The sequence below is a fragment of the Falco biarmicus genome, chromosome 3, assembly GCF_023638135.1.
Source record: "Falco biarmicus isolate bFalBia1 chromosome 3, bFalBia1.pri, whole genome shotgun sequence".
NCBI lineage: Eukaryota > Metazoa > Chordata > Aves > Falconiformes > Falconidae > Falco > Falco biarmicus.
The window spans coordinates 101,529,935-101,548,476 of NC_079290.1; the positions used below are offsets into that span (position 1 = coordinate 101,529,935).

Below are 18,542 nucleotides of genomic sequence, written 5' to 3' on the forward strand. Positions count from 1 at the left end.
ATGGCCACCACGGGACCCAGCAGATGGAGGTGAGGGCCACTAGCCCTCATGGCAGAGGCTGACCATGGCCACCACGGGACCCAGCAGATGGAGGTGAGGGCCATGACAGAGACCAACCATGGCCACCACGGGACCCAGCAGATGGAGGTGAGGGCCACTAGCCCTCATGGCAGAGGCTGACCATGGCCACCATGGGACCCAGCAGATGGAGGTGAGGGCCATGACAGAGACCAACCATGGCCACCACGGGACCCAGCAGAGAGAGGCAGGGGCCACTAGCCCTCGTGGCAGAGGCTGACCGCAGCCATTATGGTACCCAGCAGACAGAGGTGAGGGCCACCAGCCCCCTCAGCAGAGACCGACCATGGCCACCACAGGACCCAGCAGACGGAGGTGAGGGCCAGTAGCCCTCAGGGCAGACGATCAACCACAGCCATTATAGGACCCAGCAGACGGAGGCGAGGGCCACCGGCCCCCACGGGGCACTGGCCACTGCCGCCACGGGACCCAGGGGACCAAGGCAAGGGCCACGGCCCCAGCGCGACCACAGCCCCCCGCGGGCCGGTACCGCTGCAGCGCAGCCACCAGCACCCCAGCCGCCGGCACACGGGGCGCCGGGACGCGGAACCCCCCGCCCCCCTCCGCGGGGCAGCCCCGGCGCCCCCGCCTCGCCGCCGTGCCCCGGCCCCTCCGAGCTCCGCCTCCGGGGCGGGCTGGGCCGCGGCGCCGCCGCCTGTCAGCGCTGCGCGGCCATGGCGGGCCTGCTGCCGGGCCGGGCTGCCGCCGCCCGCCGCCGCCTGCTCCTCGTCCCCCCGCCGGCCCCGGCCCCGGCCCCGGCGCGGGGCGGCAGCTGGGCGCTCCCCGCCGGCCTGGTGCGCCGGGGCGGGCTGGTGGGCGGCCGCTGGGTGGAGGCTGCCGGCGCCTTCCCGGTGCGGGACCCGGCCAGCGGCGCGGAGCTGTGCAGGGTGACCGACTGCGGGGCGGCCGAGGCGCGGGAGGCCGTGCGGGCCGCGCACCGGGCCGGCGCCGCCTGGGGCCGCCTCCCCGCCAAGGTGAGCGGCTGCGGAAGGTGGCGGAGGGGGGTCCCGCCGGGGCGGGCGGGCCGGGAGGCGCGGGCAGCGGCCACGGCAGCCTTCTGTGTCCCCAGGAGAGGAGCCGGCTGCTGCGGCGGTGGTACGAGCTGGTGGTGGAGAGCCGGGAGGAGCTGGCGCGGATCATAACGGCGGAGAACGTGAGTGCGGCGGTGGGGTGGCCCCGCCAGCCCAGCCTGACAGGGCTGCCGGCACCGAGATAACCCCAAGCCGGCAGCACCAGAACACCCTGCGTGCCCGTCACCCTAGCCACAGTACCTTCCCTCCTTCATCACTTAAAAAAGCCGAGCCCAGGGGACACGTTGTGCACTGGCATCGCGCCCTTGGGTCGGCGGGTGACACCTCGGGTGCCTCCCTCGGACACACGCAGGACACTGACTGCGGCGATGGTGGGACCCACCGGCCAGCAGGAATGGGCCCGTGTTGTGCTCTGCGGCCTTGGTGCGCCTGTGCTTTGCTTCGGTAGAATTACTCTAGATAATTACCATCAAACGTTCATTGTGTGACGTTGTGTCATTAAGGGAAGGTTAATCAATAATTCCAAGAAAACACTAAAACAGTCTTCTTGCGAAGCCAGATCTGAAACCAGATTTGGCAAAAGAAGTTCAGCCGTGGTCAAGATAAGTCTGTATGGGGAAAGCAAATGGAGGTTCGGTCCCCGACAGCTGTAACTAGAGGGTTCACTGTTTCTTTGAGACCCCCAGAAGACTAAAATACATGTAAGGAGCATGCATGACACCTAATTAACACAATACCACCTATTTCTGGGAAATGAATGAATATGTATGGCTCTTCCGACAGGTCTAATGCATAAACATACGTATGGTCTATATAACCTTGCCTAAATGTGGCACGCACGTTAGGTGGAGCAATCCCCTGTGCATCCAGCACTGCAGTAAAGGATTGCCGGCTGCTTAATGCTACATTGGCGTTAAGGAGCTTTCTTATTCCCAATATTGGTGACAGTTTTGGCGACCCAGATGGGTCTTCACAGCAGAAATACTTGTGTTTTATCAGTTTCATTAACTCGGGGGAAAAAATTGCAGTGCTATTAAAGCAAGTTGGACTCACTCGGTGCGCTTTGGTTTGCATCACAGAGCAAACTGGGAGCTTGCAGACTGGTATCATTTTAGATGAAACCATGCTGGAAGATACTTCAGCAGCTCCTCTGTGGTGTCCCAGCTGCTAATGGTCATTCAGTCTGTGGCATCAGACCTGGAGGTAGTCCAAAGTAATACTTCCCCAAAACAAATGTCCCTGGCATAAACTTGGAACTCTTTCGCCATGAGTTGCATCTTCTTCAGAATGGTAGTAGCAGCTAACTGCAGAGACACGTGCTGTGTTTGCTAGTCTAGCTCCTTGTCACAAGGCAGGTATGAACCAACATGCAAAATGTTGAACATACAATGCTGGTGGATTTGAGCTGCGCAGCTACTGCTGATGTGATCACATAATCTTTTTTGGAGATCACAGTGTACGTGTTGGAGGTATTATAACATACTCTGAAAAGAACAGAAACTCCGAAATTACTTGAATTTGGTTTTATTGCTTTGGTCTGCTGCTTACAGTGTGTCTTCAATCTGATCTAATCAAAGGGGAAGCCTCTGAAAGAAGCACAGGGTGAAATCCTGTATTCTGCCTCGTTTCTGGAATGGTTTGCGGAGGAAGCTCGCCGGGTTTATGGTGATGTCATTCCAGCATCTGCGAAAGACAGAAGAATCCTGGTGCTGAAGCAGCCAGTAGGAGTGGCAGCCATTATAACCCCAGTAAGCATAGCTGAGTTTTTCAAGTCATGCGAGGGTTTTTGGCTCAGCCCGCAGTGTGGGGCTGTGGCCTTATGTCTCCTCCAGCTCTGGTGAACACCCTTGTGAAGCTTCTTTTGTGCCTTCTACTCACTTCTTCCTGGGTTGGCAGTGCTTCTCTGTAATGTTTAGTTAGACAAAGCACGCGATGCAGGTCTGTTTAAGTTAGCGCATAATCACAGAAAACATCAGCTACTTCTGCAAGAATGGGAGGCAAACTTTTCTCCAGTTTGATTGTACTTTTTTCTTTCATCCAGTGGAATTTCCCCAGCGCTATGATTACCCGGAAGGTTGGTGCAGCTCTGGCAGCTGGCTGTACGGTGGTGGTGAAACCTGCAGAGGACACACCTTTATCAGCATTAGCTCTTGGGGAGGTGAGCTTTTGTGCGGAGGTGTACCTTAGCAGTGAGCTGCAGCTGTAAGTGGGGAGTCTGGTGGGCTTTGAAGATAACTCCGGCCAGCTTCATACATGAAGAAAGGGCAAACTGGCTGACTTGAGCTGCAGGTTTTAATTTAGTAAGAATCTCTGAAAGTTGCCTCTGACATGGCCTAGAGCCTCAAGGAGGACCTGGCCGTTTAGCTACTCAAAACATCTTTATCTTTTTCCCTTGGTTACTTTGAATGACAGCCAGCCTTAAACCAGAGTGAAACCGCTCTTTTGACACCATGGCATCTGTTACTAGTTGTGCTGTGCACTTTGGGCTTCCACTGACTTACAGACTGACTTCTTCAAAACAAACAAATGTTAAGTGACTATTCCTCATACTAAATGCACTGATAATGCAAATTCTCTGTTTCTTTTGTCGCAGCTTGCAAACCAGGCTGGAATTCCAGCGGGAGTGTATAATGTTGTTCCTTGTTCCAGAGAACAGACACCGGTTGTAGGGGAGGTTCTGTGCACTGACCCATTGGTAGCCAAAATATCTTTTACTGGCTCTACAGCAACAGGAAAGGTACATAAGGGCACAGAATATCCTTGAAGATTATTACTGTGGTTATACTGGAAAGGTAGGGGCAAAGTTTGTGCCTTTATACAGAGCCTTCTTCTTTTCTGGCTGCTGTACACAGATTGTCAGATTGTCCAAATAATTGTGTGCTTGAGATACTGTCTGTTTACTTTAGTATCAGTACTTCACAGAAGGATGCCTGTGTGCAGCTTCGGATAACTGCCCTTTATTAAATTATAATGTGAACAGTTCTGTAGAGATGCTCTTGTTCCATATCATAGCATGACAACATACTGATAAGAACACTGCAGTTGAGTTCAAAGGTGCTATTCAGGAACGGCTTCTGCAGTTGAGAGAAAGTATTAGAGAAGTGAGGCCCTTGAATCTCTCCTGTCAACCTTAGTCAATAAGCAATCTTGTCACCATCTCAAATGAAATCAGTAAAACAGCAGAGTGACAAGAAGATTATAGAATTCTATGGGATAGCTGTATGCAGAATGAAGAACTCTTGGTATCAAGGCAAATCTTGATCCCAAGTTCTGTCGTATCGTGGAAGAATTTTCTAAGAATAGTCAAGATTTTTATTACCAAAAAATGAAAAGAACGAGCAAACAAGAGTGACAATATTAGTGTATAAAAGCCTGACCTGACCTGAAATTGATGAAAATCCTTCTCTTTGTTATTTCTTGACCAGAATTTGATCTGTAAAGATTTTACTGAATGAAATTAGTCCTTGTTTTGTATGAGAAGGCAGATGGTCCAGCATTATAGAGAAGATGCAGATTAATTCCCTGCCAGAGTTAGTTTTTCACTGCTTTCCATCTGTGGTTCCACACTTTACATGTGGTAGAGGTACAGACTCCTCTGTCTCCTCTGTTGCCTGCAGATACTGCTGAAACACGCAGCTGGCACTGTGAAGCGAGTTTCCATGGAGCTTGGAGGACACGCTCCTTTTATAGTGTTTGACAGCGCCAACGTGGAGCATGCTGTTGCAGGAGCCCTTGCTTCCAAGTATAGAAACTCGGGGCAGGTAAGAGTAACCTTTTTGTCCTTGATTCTGCAAAGCGAATTGCTGTAGTTTAAGCTGTAAACAAGTTATTTTATGTTAAAGGAAAGCATAGAACATTTCATTGAGAAGAGAAAGATGCTGGAGTCATGCATGGCTCTGGGCGCTCGAGCGAGTTGTCAGCGAGTCTGCGTAACACCACTGTAACATCCTGTGTGCTTTCACAACATAGTGGCAGTCAGTAATATCCGTGAGAAGGGAGATGTTCACCAGTCATACGCTTTAGTAGCATTACATTCATTGGAGAACTACAGCTCTGAAAAGACACCATCCTGCCCGAGTCCTCAGGATTATATTTTGTAACATGTGCCTAGCTCTTTCTTAAAATCATGGCTTCAAGGCTCATGGTTAAATGTTTCTATCTGTAAGACTGTGTGTTTGATCCAAGTCTTTCCTTAACACCCAGCAGGAGTTAAGGGGATCGAAATCTGTTAAGACACTCGTGGCTAGATTTTTCCACATTGAGTAGCTTAAAAAAGTGATAGACAGGATTCAATTGTACATTGCTTCAAATTTATTTTACTTGGAGTAAAAAACTTTTTAAGAGCATCACTTTCCAGAACAGCTGAGTAGGGCTGTGCGGAGACTGGTCCAGCCTTGTAGGTATTAGCCCTACACATGAGCTGACGAACTCCAGCTTTGGAGAAGCAGCAAGGTTTTGGTGGGATTGGGAGGTCATTTGGTTGGAAAAACGTTGCTTGAATAACACAAGAATTAAAAATAAGACTGATCTTGGGGAGAAAGAAAAGAAACAAAACAATGGAATGTGGACAAGGACCACTGAGTGACCAGTCACAGATTGGACAAGGTCTAATGTAAAAGGTGCCTCTGCTGCTACATAGAAAGATAAAGCAGCTGTTCTTTGTGAGAGACTGTAGCCATCAAAATAGGACACAGTGAGAGCAAAGGGGTAGCACAAGTAAGTAGGCTACTGAAAGCACTTAAAGACAAATTCCAGGAAGAAAGGAAACTCAAACTCAATTAATGAAGGAGTTAGAAAAAAAAACCCCACACCAACAAGCGTGATCTGAGGTTCTGCTGCTCAGCCCAGCGTTCTGCAGTCTAATTAGAAGGCGTTCCTTGCAGCTTCTGGACCTTGGTTGATCCATATATCGGAGGCAGAGGACAGGTCACTGTAGTAACCTGATACTGTGGCTTGGCGGCCAGAATTGATTAATGGATAGATTAAATAGAATATAAACCACTGTTTGTTTTTCCTTTTTGTGTTTGTTTTCAGACCTGTGTTTGCACAAACCGTTTCCTAGTACAAAAGGGAATTCATGACCAATTTGTGGAAAAGTTTGCAGAAGCTATAGAGAGAGAACTACATGTTGGAAGTGGATTTGATGCAAAAACTACCCAAGGGCCACTAATTAATGAAAAAGCAGTGGAGAAGGTATAAATAAATATTTCATTTTTGGTATCTTAATTTTCTTTTTGTGAGCTATAAAGTAACTAGATTTAACAAAACAAGCATGTAAAAAAGTGCAATATAGAATGTATTTGCAGTGTGGCTGGAAGCATGTTCCCTCCTCCAAGTCCATGTGCACAGACAGACGAACAGATGCAGCCAGTTAATGTATCATTCCTGTTTCCATTAAGAGAAGAAGAGATTCCTGCTTTAGGAGAAACAGATTCCTCCCGATTATTCCTAACTGTTCTCAGGAATCTTTACTGAAATTGGATATACTGTGAGAGTTGTGTGGTGATCCTGCAGCTCTGAAGCAATGTGAATGACAACTTACTTGGAAGAACAGTGCCTCTGTTTTGGAAAAAGCTAAGCCAAATAATAAATTGAAGTTAAAAATACTAGAACTCTGGATGTTGTAATGACTTGAAACATTAACGTGCATGGTTTGGGTCTTCTGTTGTGGGTGACTCATGACTTCAGGAAATTATTTTTTTGTAAAATCACAGTAAGTCACATTTTCTGTAATATTTAATTTTCCTTAAGATTAAAGATTATTAAATTATGTGGTTCATACTTTCTAAGATACTATGGCTCAGTTATACGCAGGCTTGGTTTTAATCCCGTTACACTCGAACACTGCCAGAATCTTTCTGCTTATCAAATAATAGAATATGGAAATATTCCGAGTTACTTGGGAGACAGAGGATACTCTGTACTTTAGGTCTTTACTTCCTGCCTTCCCTTTGTGCATCACAGAAGTATAGTGTGTGTGTGTATGATATACATCTAAATAAGCAAGGACTTGTATATACACACGTATATAGTCACTACCTGCCTTTCTGTAATTTCAAAGGACAGTATTCTAGGTGGCGACTGCTACTTCAGTCTTCTCATTACTTTCTCATCTTTGGATGAATTGTAGGTGTAGGGGGTAGAAAATGTTCTTGCCAGTACCATCTTGAAAGCTGTCTGTTTTTCTTTAAATGACAGATATGTAAATCTGTTTTCATAATGCTTGATCACTGATACCAGGTGTACTTAGTCCTGCAAAGACTTTTTTTTTGTTCTCGTAATAGATGTAACCTTTTCATTTCGACAGAGAAGCTGAATCTTTAATATCCATGAGACTGGGGCCATACTTGTAATTTATCCCTCTGAAATTGTCAAACTGAGAGAAATAAAAATCCAAGGGAAATTTTAAATAATACTGAAAATGGTGTTCTACAAAGTATAAACCTCCTAAAAATCTTCTATTTAATACTGAAGAGTATTAATAATTTTGTCAGTGGAAAATACACTATTGTTCATTCCTAAATGCTGTGTTTCTGATTTTTGTTTTGCCTACCTCAGGTAGAGAGACACATAAATGATGCAGTTTCTCAAGGAGCATCTGTTGTGACTGGAGGGAAACGACACAGCTTGGGGAAGAATTTCTTTGAGCCAACATTACTTAGTAATGTTACAACAAAAATGCTTTGTACCCAAGAGGAGACATTTGGCCCTTTAGCACCGGTTATCAAGTAAGATTAGTCATTTTCCAGATTAAAAATCGCAATTAAAAAACCAATGAAAGATTATTTTGAATAAATAAGATTTGAATGACAGTTTCCCAAAAGATGCTTTTGTAGGATCACACAAGTCTTGTAATAAGACTAGGTTACACATGTGAAGACTTACTTTGGTTATGTGGCTTGTTTCTCTTCTGACCCAATTTTAGCATCTCTGCAGCTTTTTGAAAATTTTATTTTAAATTGTATTAGCAGTTAAGCAAGGGTAGAGAACAACAAAATTTTCATCAGCTTCATGATCAGTGCTATGAAGTAGGAGGCAGGACTTTGCAGTTTGTCCTGTGATTTGCTAGTCCAAAGTTTTTCTAATGAAGGGTAACTTAGAGCTCTCTTTTCTCCATAAAACCTTCCCTGCCTCCATCCAGAGCAGCTGGATGGGATAGAAGAAATACAGTTACCTCTTAGCTGAGAGTGCTTGTGTAATTGGGGAAATTGGTGGGGTGACCCATGTGAAGTAAATGTTTTTGCTACCAGTATCTAGGGAGGAGACAGGCAATCTGAACGACTTAACCGCAGTTTAAATTAAGAAGAAGTGGTAGGAACTCCTCCATTGCTTCAAAGTGAAAATTACATTAGATGTTTAAAATACACTTTTGGGAAAAGCCTGCATCTTGACTTTCTTATTTCTGGTAAGGCTGCTGCTTGTTTGTAAGTCAGCAAGACGGTAGATGAACCGCAGGCCTCATTTTTTTTTTTTTCTCTTTATATTGACAGATTTGAGACTGAAGCAGAAGCTATTGCTATAGCGAACGCAGCTAATGTGGGTTTAGCAGGTATGTCTCTCTGTCAGATAAATGTATTTCTGTGGGTTTATGAGCGTTATGGGGTGATGATTCTTAATGTCAGTAAGTCTGTTTTTTACAGTCTTCTGCAACTGTTCTTCCTGATTTTAATTTCATTCCTGTTATGTCTGTGTCTGCACGGCAGGATATTTCTACTCCCAAGATCCAGCCCAGATCTGGAGAGTTGCAGAACAGCTGGAAGTTGGAATGGTTGGTGTTAATGAAGGCATAATCTCAGCAGTGGAGAGTCCTTTTGGTGGCGTAAAGGAGTCTGGCTTAGGGCGAGAAGGTTCAAAATACGGCATTGATGAATACTTAGAAATAAAATATGTCTGCTTTGGAGGCTTATAAAAATCTTCAAAAAGCACAATCCCAACAGCTTGGAAAAGAGTGCTGTAGTTTTAATAAGCTTCTTGAACCAGAAATAAGTATGAATGCAACTTCTGCCTTTAAAACTAAGCAACCCTGTTCTGTATGTGTAGAGCTATTTACAGTATTATGTGCTGCTGTGTTTTTACACGTTCTTTGTATGTTTTTTCAGCAATGTGATCACAATGTCCATCATTTTTAGTAAGGAGTAGGGAAGAATGCACATTTATTATTCTCGGATTACCTCTGTGTAACTGGGAGGACTTGGAGACTTGTGCGTAATGAAAACAGATCATAATCTATGGCAAGGGGAAATCAGACCCCTATTTTCTACTGCCTGTAATGTTTCAGTGTGGATGTGGAACGCTTTGGGGGACGGCAGTGTCCCCTTTAGAATTTTGTGTAAATACTCACCTTTTCTAATGTGGTTATGTGAGTCTCTTTTAGAAGCAGGAGTGTCTTTTTCTTTTCTTTTTTAATTTTGGGAGAATCTGATGCTTATGAAAGCTAAGGAATTGCTTTTAGCTACAGCTCGGTATCCACTCAGGCAAACTGACAGCTTTTTCAGCGCACATTAATGCTGGCTGTAGAGCTGCCACCTGCTCAGCTGTAGTTTGTGCCTAACAGCTTGCACACCTGGAATTAAACATCAAACAGCCCTTGTTTGATGGTTTGTGAGCCCCAGCATCCTGGAAACAGGACAGTCCAGGACGAGGACTTGCTGGCTTAGTGAGTGGGAGGAGGCAGATGGGATGCTTACTTGCAAGAATAACTTGCAGAATTGTAAGGGGATGCTGTAAAAGTTGTATGAAGGAAGCGCAGACGGTGACAGGACGATACAGATAAGCTCCCTTTCATGAAAACAACTTGGCTTTCCTTTGGGAGAAGTACAGTCGCTGATGCAAATGTTGTTCAGTGTCCAAAGGAACGTGACTCGCCACCTCCAAAGAACACGAGCAGAGAGATGGTTACATTCCATGGGCTTTGTGCCTTGAATTGGATTTGTGGTTACACAGGTGAATGTCCATTAGGGAGGAATGTTTAAAAGCCTTTAAACTTGGCTAACTTGTGACCTAATAAAGATTTAAATAGAAGTGATAAGAGGTGAGACTTCTACACATCGCCTCACTATTTTATCACCTTCAAAAGATGACATAAAGCTTCTTTAATACAAAAGCAATGCTGTTTTAATGGCAGTCAAAAGCAGCACTTCAAAAACCATGCAATGTTAATTTGGCAAATAAGTCAGCACTACAGAAGCTAAGGGGAATAAATTTCATTTGCGTTGGTTAACTTTACTTGGTGGGGCTTTACCCATTAATTATTAAAAATAAATAGAAGGAGGCAACAGAGCTCTTCTTCCTATACAGTAATGAATGTACCCTGTGAAATGGGATATTTTAAGGTATTTTATCCAGTCAGGAAAAGAGGTACCGGGTAGCAAAAGACCTGGGGGGGGCATGGGGGAAGAAAAGCGAGTCAGAACTGAGTTTCATGGGGTTTTTTAAAGCGCACATAAGGTAGCATTGATTGCTACTTATTATTTCTAACTATTTTTTATGGTTCTATTTGTGTAACACTTGAGACCAGGTGGGTCTGGAGCACATTATCTGGCAGTGGAGCGTGTGTGCACATGATTGCCAACCGAAGGGTGGTTATAGGATGCTTGCTGCCCTTCCAGTAATTTCCAGCGCACCAAAGATGCACATTTAAGATAGCAAGGACTTAATACTGTTATCAGTTGCAGCATTATGTGCTTGTCAAGAACAGAAAAAGGATGGCCAATTTATACACTAGTTGCAAGAAACTTATCTTAACAGCCAACTTCTAAGCTTATGCTATTGAGCGCACAAGGCTGCCTGAATTTGGGGAATACGGTGGTGTGGAAGAGGCAGCTGTTTGCCAGCCCTGGCTGCCACTACATGTTTGTCCATCACTCAAAAAGTAACTAGGAAGGCGGCGGCCATAACTTGGTGCCTGGGTACCAGAGCGCAGTGATGCAGGCACACTGCTGTATGACAGTGCAGTCTTGAATGTGGGTGTACTTGTTGGCACTGTGCAGCTAGAGGATAAATTCTTTAACCCATGCTCTATTCATTGCAAAGTTATTGATCTGATGCATTGGTACATTTAAAAACTTGATGTCTTTCCCATAATAGCACTGTTAAAATTAATGAGTAAATGTTTACTTTTTTTCTAGCAAATGATACCTTTTACTATGCCTGGTAAGAAGCACAAACCATAACTGAAGATAACATATGTAATAAACTTTAAAAATATCTTTGTCTAGATTGGATTGTGGTTGGAGTCCAGCATAGTATCCTTGTGTCAGTAAGGTCTACTTCAGTTAAGCACAGAATAATCTTAAAGTTGTCTTCATGACAAAAGCTGTGATTCTTCAACAAAAGATACACTGGAATTCTCACACCTCAGTTATGTTGATTACACCTGTGATAGTTTAGCAATTTCTGGCTGTTAAAACTGTGATAGGAAAAATGTTTTCATTTAATAAATAACTTCTGTGAAAGCACTGGATTATGTGGTTTATTACCTTATTAAAAGTGGACTCGACAATCTGACAGCAGCCACATTAAGTTCAGTCTCAGATTTGCACAGAGTATATTTTTAACCCAGCTTTAACACGGGAAAGACGACACTTCTTTGCATCCACATGTTCATGAGGTGTAAGATTTTGGTTACCCCAATTACGGTCCCTTGCACCTACATCAAATCAATGAGACTACTGTGACATACCAACACACCATCAGTCATTTTGTGTGCAAGTCTTTTATCTGAACCAAACATTCTACCACACGATCTAGGCTTTGTGGATTAGAGTGGCTTTCCCTGCTTTCAGGATATGATTACTGACATAATTCTTTACTGCAGATTTTACTTAAGATTTAAAACAGATTTTTGGAAGCTTTTTTATTTTCTTTTAGTTAATACAGTTTTGAAGCTTCAGAAACCGTCTTCAGTTTCCATCCTGACTTAGTCATGGCCAATTTCCATTTTGTTTTCCAGTATTACCCTTTAAAGAGCTGTTGTTTGATCCCCCACTGCCTGTCCTCTCTGTGCAATAAACTCTTGAGAAACTATGTTTACCTGTTCTACTAGGTACTGGCATTTTTAGCTTTAACAGGCAGAAGTTACCTCCAACCACAGTGCACAAGCTTTTTTTTTTTTGCAAGTCACTCTAGTAACACTTGTCCATGGGTACGCTAAGCTGGCAAGGCTACCCTGGGTGCTCAGGATGGGTGAGGGAGGCTTTTGATGCTGCTAACATTGATCCAATACCAGTGAGGACAGACAGTCAGGCTTACTGAGAAGTATGTCAAGCCCAACCACTACCTAGTACTTAATTTTGTTCACAGCAGCTGGCAGACTGCATCTAGTTACCTCTTGTCACCAAGGTCAAAGACATGTTTAAGCAGGCCAGTGTTCTGCAGCCTATTTCCCAGACACTGGTGGTTTCAGACACATTTTAAGATTTTAGACACGTTTTTCTGATTACCTGTATGTTTTGTGACTTACTTATGAAAGCCAATAGCAGTTTAAATAGTTTGCACAGACTAAAATAGTTTTTACTGTTCTAAATCAACGGGGCATCCTTTAAGTAAAAGCAGCTCCATGCTTTGACTTGGCATCGAAGTAACTGTCTTGGTGAAACTGGCAGAGCCAGAAGTGTAACCGGTCATGCCCTTGGTCCCAGCCCCACAGCTGAGGGAATGATTGAGCTATCTAAAGGAGGAGGTTTAAATATGGTGCTCAGAAGCTCCAAGTTCAAATTTAACACTTGTGTAAAGTGTTTTCAATGTCAAAACTCTCTGCCTATGACCTTCCAAGACACAAGAAGTTGGTGGTTTAATTCACTGTATCAGCGAATGCTGAAGCTACTTGACCCTGCTGGCTGGAGGCGTCAGGAATCACTGCAGCAGGTTCCTGACAGCGCAGGGGGAGGCTGCTGTCACCACCATCACAGTGCAGGAACGGTCGGGCAGGCTCCATCCCTCAGCAGAGGACACTATCCCACCAGCTCTCAGCAGCCATGATTCCCCTGCAGGGGCAGAGCGTGACGGGAGGAGGTACCCTGTGAAGTGTGGCACCGTGCATCCAAATACCCTTACTGCTGCCTGATGCGTTGCAGGAGCGGGCTGGAAACTAGGACCATGCGTGGCAATCAGCTGAGGGGAGCGCGCTGGAGCTTGTATAGACACAACAATTAACATGATGAGTCATGCTGAGAGAGCACAGGGGAGCGGGGACAGATGGCACCAAGGGTGGCTCCAAGGAAAGGTAACACCTTGCTGTTGATTGATGGTAGTTAACCACCAATCAGGGATTGCCTAGTATGCAATGCTTAGCTCAAAAGAACCAATCTGTTTAAAATGCACGACTTCTGAAAGTATATATACCTGTGTTTCTATACAATAAATTGACATTTGCTTGCATCAAGCTGCGTCCCGTCTCCATCGCAGCACCTCTTTGCTTTTGTCAGTTGGAAGGGAAGGGATCAGATCGTGCACTGCTGCTATGTTTGAGTACAGATAGGAGCGATGGTACACAACTTACCTCTGCTGGGCTGACCTGAGTGTTGCATCCAATACAGAATACCATGTCTAAAAGAGTACCTGACAAGTTCCAAGAAGGAAAGACAAAACTTTATTAGTAGTTACATAAATGTAGTAATTTTGGCTCAGAAATGGTTCCAGTTACAATACATTATCATTTGCAATAAATAACATTTTCTAGAAACAGATTCCTAATATAAATTCTGTAATTGCTCACCCATCCACCCACAGGGAGAAGCGTTTCCATACAGAGACAAGCGCCTGATGTGTGGCTCATCTGCAGCTGATTTGTAGCCTGTGCAAGAGAAAATGATTTGCCTTTTCTGCCCCCTTTTTTACATTTTATTTCTAAGCTTTAAGGTTCCCTCCCTTGCCTTGGGGAGTTCAGGACCAAAAGGGATGTAAAATAGGTTCTCCTTGGCTGCAGAAGTATGGGACTAGTATTCTAGTTAGGGATCAATGATAAGCAATAGCTGGTATTAGGAAACTAATTCACCTCTATCGCATTTCCCTTCTTCTAGAGGAATGTTTAAAAGTCTCTCAAACGTCACATAAATGGCTCACAAAGACTAAGGTAGCTGTCATCTTATTACCACCATCCCGAAGGTCCAGCTGACTACTGCCCATTATCATTATATTGAGGGGCGAAACTAGTTTCACTTGAGGCTTAAAACAGGAATAGGAAATTTGCCCAAGAACTTGATGATTTCAAGATCATCGTAACTGTCTAAGGAACATTTAAATTCAGCATAGAGAACGCACGCACGCATTGACTCTCTTTCTGTCAAGCTCCTTGGCATGTGTGCGCACTTCTGTTTGCCCACTAAAGACCAAGCAAGGAAAATTAGCATCATACAAGCAAACACAGCCTGACAGCACAAAACCAGATGCTTGAACAGTACCTGTACCTGATGCATCACAGACTGCTAAGACTGTTTACCTAAAAGGACACAGTTGAAAATGTACTCTTACACATGAAACAAGAATAACCTTTTTTCTCCTCCCCAAATAAACAAACCTCTACAATTAGACTGTTCACATTTTGCTTGAATTTCTCAGCAATTTACTCAGTTAATATGAAAAGCTGAACCACAGGACAGAGAATCTGGATGTGCATCTCAGCAGATTTGCCAAGGTAAATTCTGTTTCATACTGCAGTAGCATTTCGGTTAAGAAAATTAAAAACACAAGCCAAGAACCTGTTCGCAGCATGGCAGTTTCATGCTCCATATCCACTGTGTTAAGTACTGAACCTGTTTAACACTGCTGGAAGTAATGCTAAGGAATTTTTTTTCCAAAATATACTCCTTACTTATCAGCACACTGTCTGCCTTCAAAGAGAGGCAGTATCTTAGCAGTGCCACACTGAATTTATTCTTTATTTTCAGTGAACTTTGAGCCATACATGACAAGTTGTATCTGGTTTCCTCTGCTTTTCAGTGCAGACAAGACTGTTGGGAATATCCTCATCCTTATTTCACAAAGAAGCTGCCAGCACACCTTCTGTATGTGAAGGAAAAAGGCATGTGGAAGTACATGTGAGGACTGAGAACCTTCTTCAATCGCACCATAACCCAAACCAGAAGGCTAGCATCAGAATCTACCGTTGTGTTTGCACCTTAACAGCTAGCCCTCTGACCCTTTCAGTCCAGGTATGACCTGACATTCTGCAAGAAAGCAACAGTTCTAGAGATTATACTGAATCAAGATACAAGGCTTGCTACAGTATCTCCTAAAGTGCTGATAAAAATGCTTGGTCATGTGACACACACACAGTATCACAAATTCACAGAGCCAGAAACTATTAGTTTCAACTTCTGTGCAAGTTTCATATTAAGAGCAAGCCTGATTTTATGTAAGAGGAATGAGTTCTCCTTCCAAGGAGGTGGAAGGATCAAACTAGTAGAATTAGAAGCAGATCACAAATGTAAACTATATTCAACTTTCAAAACATACCTAAAATACCATTAGCAACAAAGATATCAAACCATCATCTAGGGAACAATTTAATAAGCAACTTCCACTCGCTAGGAACTTATACATTGAGAATTGGTCAAATGTTTCTTATTTGTTCAAGTCAGAAATACTTAGCCAGATCATGCTTATGTTCTCATGGCACACGAACTTACCACTGATCCAACAAAGATCTGAACCCACAGCATATGTTTGTGTGGGAGGGGGGAATAGCTCTGGGAACTCTGCAGCTTTGAGGAAAGCAGGTTTATGATTCCTGTAGTTGTTTTACAAGAGAATCATTCTTTAAGTTTGTTTTTAACAACAACAACAAAGGTATGAATTAAGCTAAGTTTATAGATGAAGGCACACTGGATACAGTATTTAGCAGAAGCATTAATGGCACTGTGGCCAATACAAAGTTGTGGTTCCTAATGCAACGTTCTTTGTTTGCTTAAAAATGCATGTTTCCTAAAGCATAATTCCTGCTACAACATTTTTGGTATTTGTGCAGAATGGATTAAGCCTAACAATTTAATTTAAAAAGGAAAAACAAATTAGTATTTTGAGTGGGCCTTAACTTTCTTCAGGAATGTTTTAAAGTGAACATTGTGTTATGATGTTAATGCATCCGGAGCAGAAATTGAAAGGCGTTTGATACAAGCTGACCTTACTTTTACTGACCAAGTTATTTAAAAATAAATATATACACACACTCAAGAAAGGAGAGGGTGAGATAAAGTAACTTGTTTCAATAGTCTACAACCTCCACACACAATGAGTTAAAACTTGGCTTCTGAAGAACACAAATCATACCATTTATACTGCATCTTGCTGGTGGGCATGGGGAAAACGTGGAAAACACTTGCATTAGCCCTTTCTGGGTCTTCACAGCCTCTCCCACCACTATGACTCCTGTGGCCACACAGCTCACACAGCTCTCCAGAGAAATGCAGGGCTGGGCACAGGATAAGTGTTCCTCAGTGCAGCCTCAGGGACTGTTGCTGGCTGCATTTGAGAACCAAAAGTATGAAAGCAGTTAGGAGCATGCCATGTTGCTGCAACTTTTGACTACCAATTCCTTCCAACCCAGACAGTTATTCTGAATTTTGCCCAGTGTTCAACCCAACTACTCTGTTGTGTCAGACTTCTATGAAAGGATAGAGAAAGCCCCCAAATTCTCCATCAAATCATTCCTTGCGATGCAAGGTCAGTCCCCTCACTGACCCTTCCCATCTCCTCCCCGATTTCTATACTGCTCCACCCTTCTGTTAATGGATTCTCCACCACCAGATCTAAAACCCAAAAAGGTTTATATTTAAACCCAACAAAACTACCTGTCCAGAGGCATGTTTTCTCCATCAGAACACACGATTCCTCCAGCTCAGTTCACGACTCCTGCAAGTCAGTAAAGCAACCCCAGGAAAGACCGACATCGTGGCCAGATAGTACTACTGACACAGATGCCCCCACAAATGAGTTTTACATATAAAAGTCAGGATTTCAGTTTGGGATTTCAAGAAAAGTATTGGTGGCATGGCTTTAAAGCCTAACAAGCATGCTGTGAAGAAATTATCCAGATTGCGAACAAGAACATCAGAACTCCAACACATCTACCCTTCCTGAACACTGCAAGGGATCTCTCTAGTCACTGAATAGCAAGAAGAAAGAGTAAAACAATCTAATGTTCAAGCTAAAACCTTCCTCAGCACCAGTTCTCATGACAATGGAGGTAGGTGTTGAACCTCCGGCTCCACATAGCATATTTTGCCACAATCAGTTCACCACACAAACACCTGGCACATTCTGTAATTGAGCAGTGAAGCTGACAATGAAAACCCATCTCAGCTGAGGGTTCAGTCTCAAAAGTTCCAGAGCTCTTCAGAAGTGCTCCCTCAGCAAAAGGTTGTTTGAAGGGTGCTCAAAATTCTTCTGGAGGCACATCTCACTGAGTCCTTCCTGCCTTTCTGCTGCCATTTCCTGGCTGGATGTGGCAGACTCCAGAGAACCAAAACACCTTCACCATCACAGAAGCAACCTAAGGCTGGACTTCCCTGCAAGCACCATCCTTTCTACGTAAATACAGGGAACGCTGCATCCTACAGGACACAGATGTATCACAGTACAGATGATTAAATGCAACTGCTAATTGTAAACTTTCTTTGAAACAGAGACATTCCCATCTGATGAGCACTACCCTAGAGAAGGAGGTCACAAAGCACAGTCAGAGATAAATACAATGCACAGAAGTGCTCTCTGTGTTCCCAACCTAAACTGAAAATGAAGACGGAACCTGTGGTCACATATTGCTCTCCATAGTTGCAGGGGAATTTACTTATATTGGCTTTTGCTGCTTTAGGCCAGCATCATAATCACATTGCTTCTCTGACAGAGAGAGGGAGGAGCACAGGACACGAATCTGTATGCATCTTAGTTACTACTCTTAGTAGTGTAACTGCCCTGGCTAGTTTTGTAGCAGCGATACAGGAAAAGAGGCCTTCTGAAGTTCAGACAAACACTCAGCATGGAACATGCAAGAAATAAGATGTGCTTTTCCTTGTTCCTATAACAGTGATAAGAGGAGTTAGCTGACCATCTAATCTTTCCTTCTTCCTTCCCCTAACTGTGCTAGAAACCTACCCTTTCATCTGCAATTAGTTGGTATTTTAGGAAGCTTTCGGTTCTGGAAAAACAGAGGTGGGCCAACATGTTTCAGATGTGTTGGACGAGTGTGTTCTGTGCTTTTACCCTCATTCAGTTATCTGTCTTTGGAGCTGTAGTTGAAGGAAACTCCATTTCTGATGGATCCATTCATGAGAGTTTTAGGATTCTCTCTTTCAATCTTTGCTCTGCTGAAGATAGTGTCCTGATCACTGTCAAACTCTGATTCAGAGACCATCAGACTGGAGTTGTGTTCTGTACTTCTGTGTTTTATACCTGACAATAAAAAAAAAAAAAAAAAAAAGGCAAAACAAGCTCATT

At 43.9% G+C, this 18,542-nt stretch overlaps 2 protein-coding genes across 3 annotated transcripts in view; one reads left to right on the plus strand and one right to left on the minus strand.

The window, feature by feature from the left end:
* Positions 1-725: 725 nt before the first annotated feature.
* ALDH5A1 (aldehyde dehydrogenase 5 family member A1) lies at positions 726-11,563 on the plus strand. Its single transcript, XM_056333320.1, has 10 exons — positions 726-1,052; positions 1,148-1,231; positions 2,687-2,857; positions 3,151-3,267; positions 3,703-3,846; positions 4,727-4,870; positions 6,144-6,302; positions 7,668-7,837; positions 8,600-8,658; positions 8,813-11,563. The coding sequence occupies exons 1-10, from the start codon at positions 753-755 to the stop codon at positions 9,016-9,018; spliced, it is 1,554 nt and encodes a 517-aa protein (XP_056189295.1). The 5' UTR covers positions 726-752; the 3' UTR covers positions 9,019-11,563.
* Positions 11,564-13,675: 2,112 nt separating this feature from the next.
* The window catches only part of KIAA0319 (KIAA0319 ortholog), a 59,357-nt gene continuing 54,490 nt past the window's right edge, over positions 13,676-18,542 (minus strand). For both annotated transcript variants that reach the window (XM_056333312.1, XM_056333311.1), the window contains exon 21: positions 13,676-18,497. In XM_056333312.1, the coding sequence (XP_056189287.1) occupies positions 18,319-18,497 (179 nt within the window). In that variant the 3' untranslated portion in view covers positions 13,676-18,318. The remainder of the gene's footprint in view (positions 18,498-18,542) is intronic.

What these genes read in the sequence shown, in the direction of transcription:
- ALDH5A1 (XM_056333320.1), top strand. Translation starts at nt 753, where the DNA reads ATGGCGGGCCTGCTGCCGGGCCGGGCTGCCGCCGCCCGCCGCCGCCTG. An exon ending in TGGCAGCCATTATAACCCCA is followed by an intron (nt 2,858 to 3,150) that starts GTAAGCATAGCT and finishes TCTTTCATCCAG; the next exon opens with TGGAATTTCCCCAGCGCTAT. An exon ending in AGTATAGAAACTCGGGGCAG is followed by an intron (nt 4,871 to 6,143) that starts GTAAGAGTAACC and finishes GTTTGTTTTCAG; the next exon opens with ACCTGTGTTTGCACAAACCG.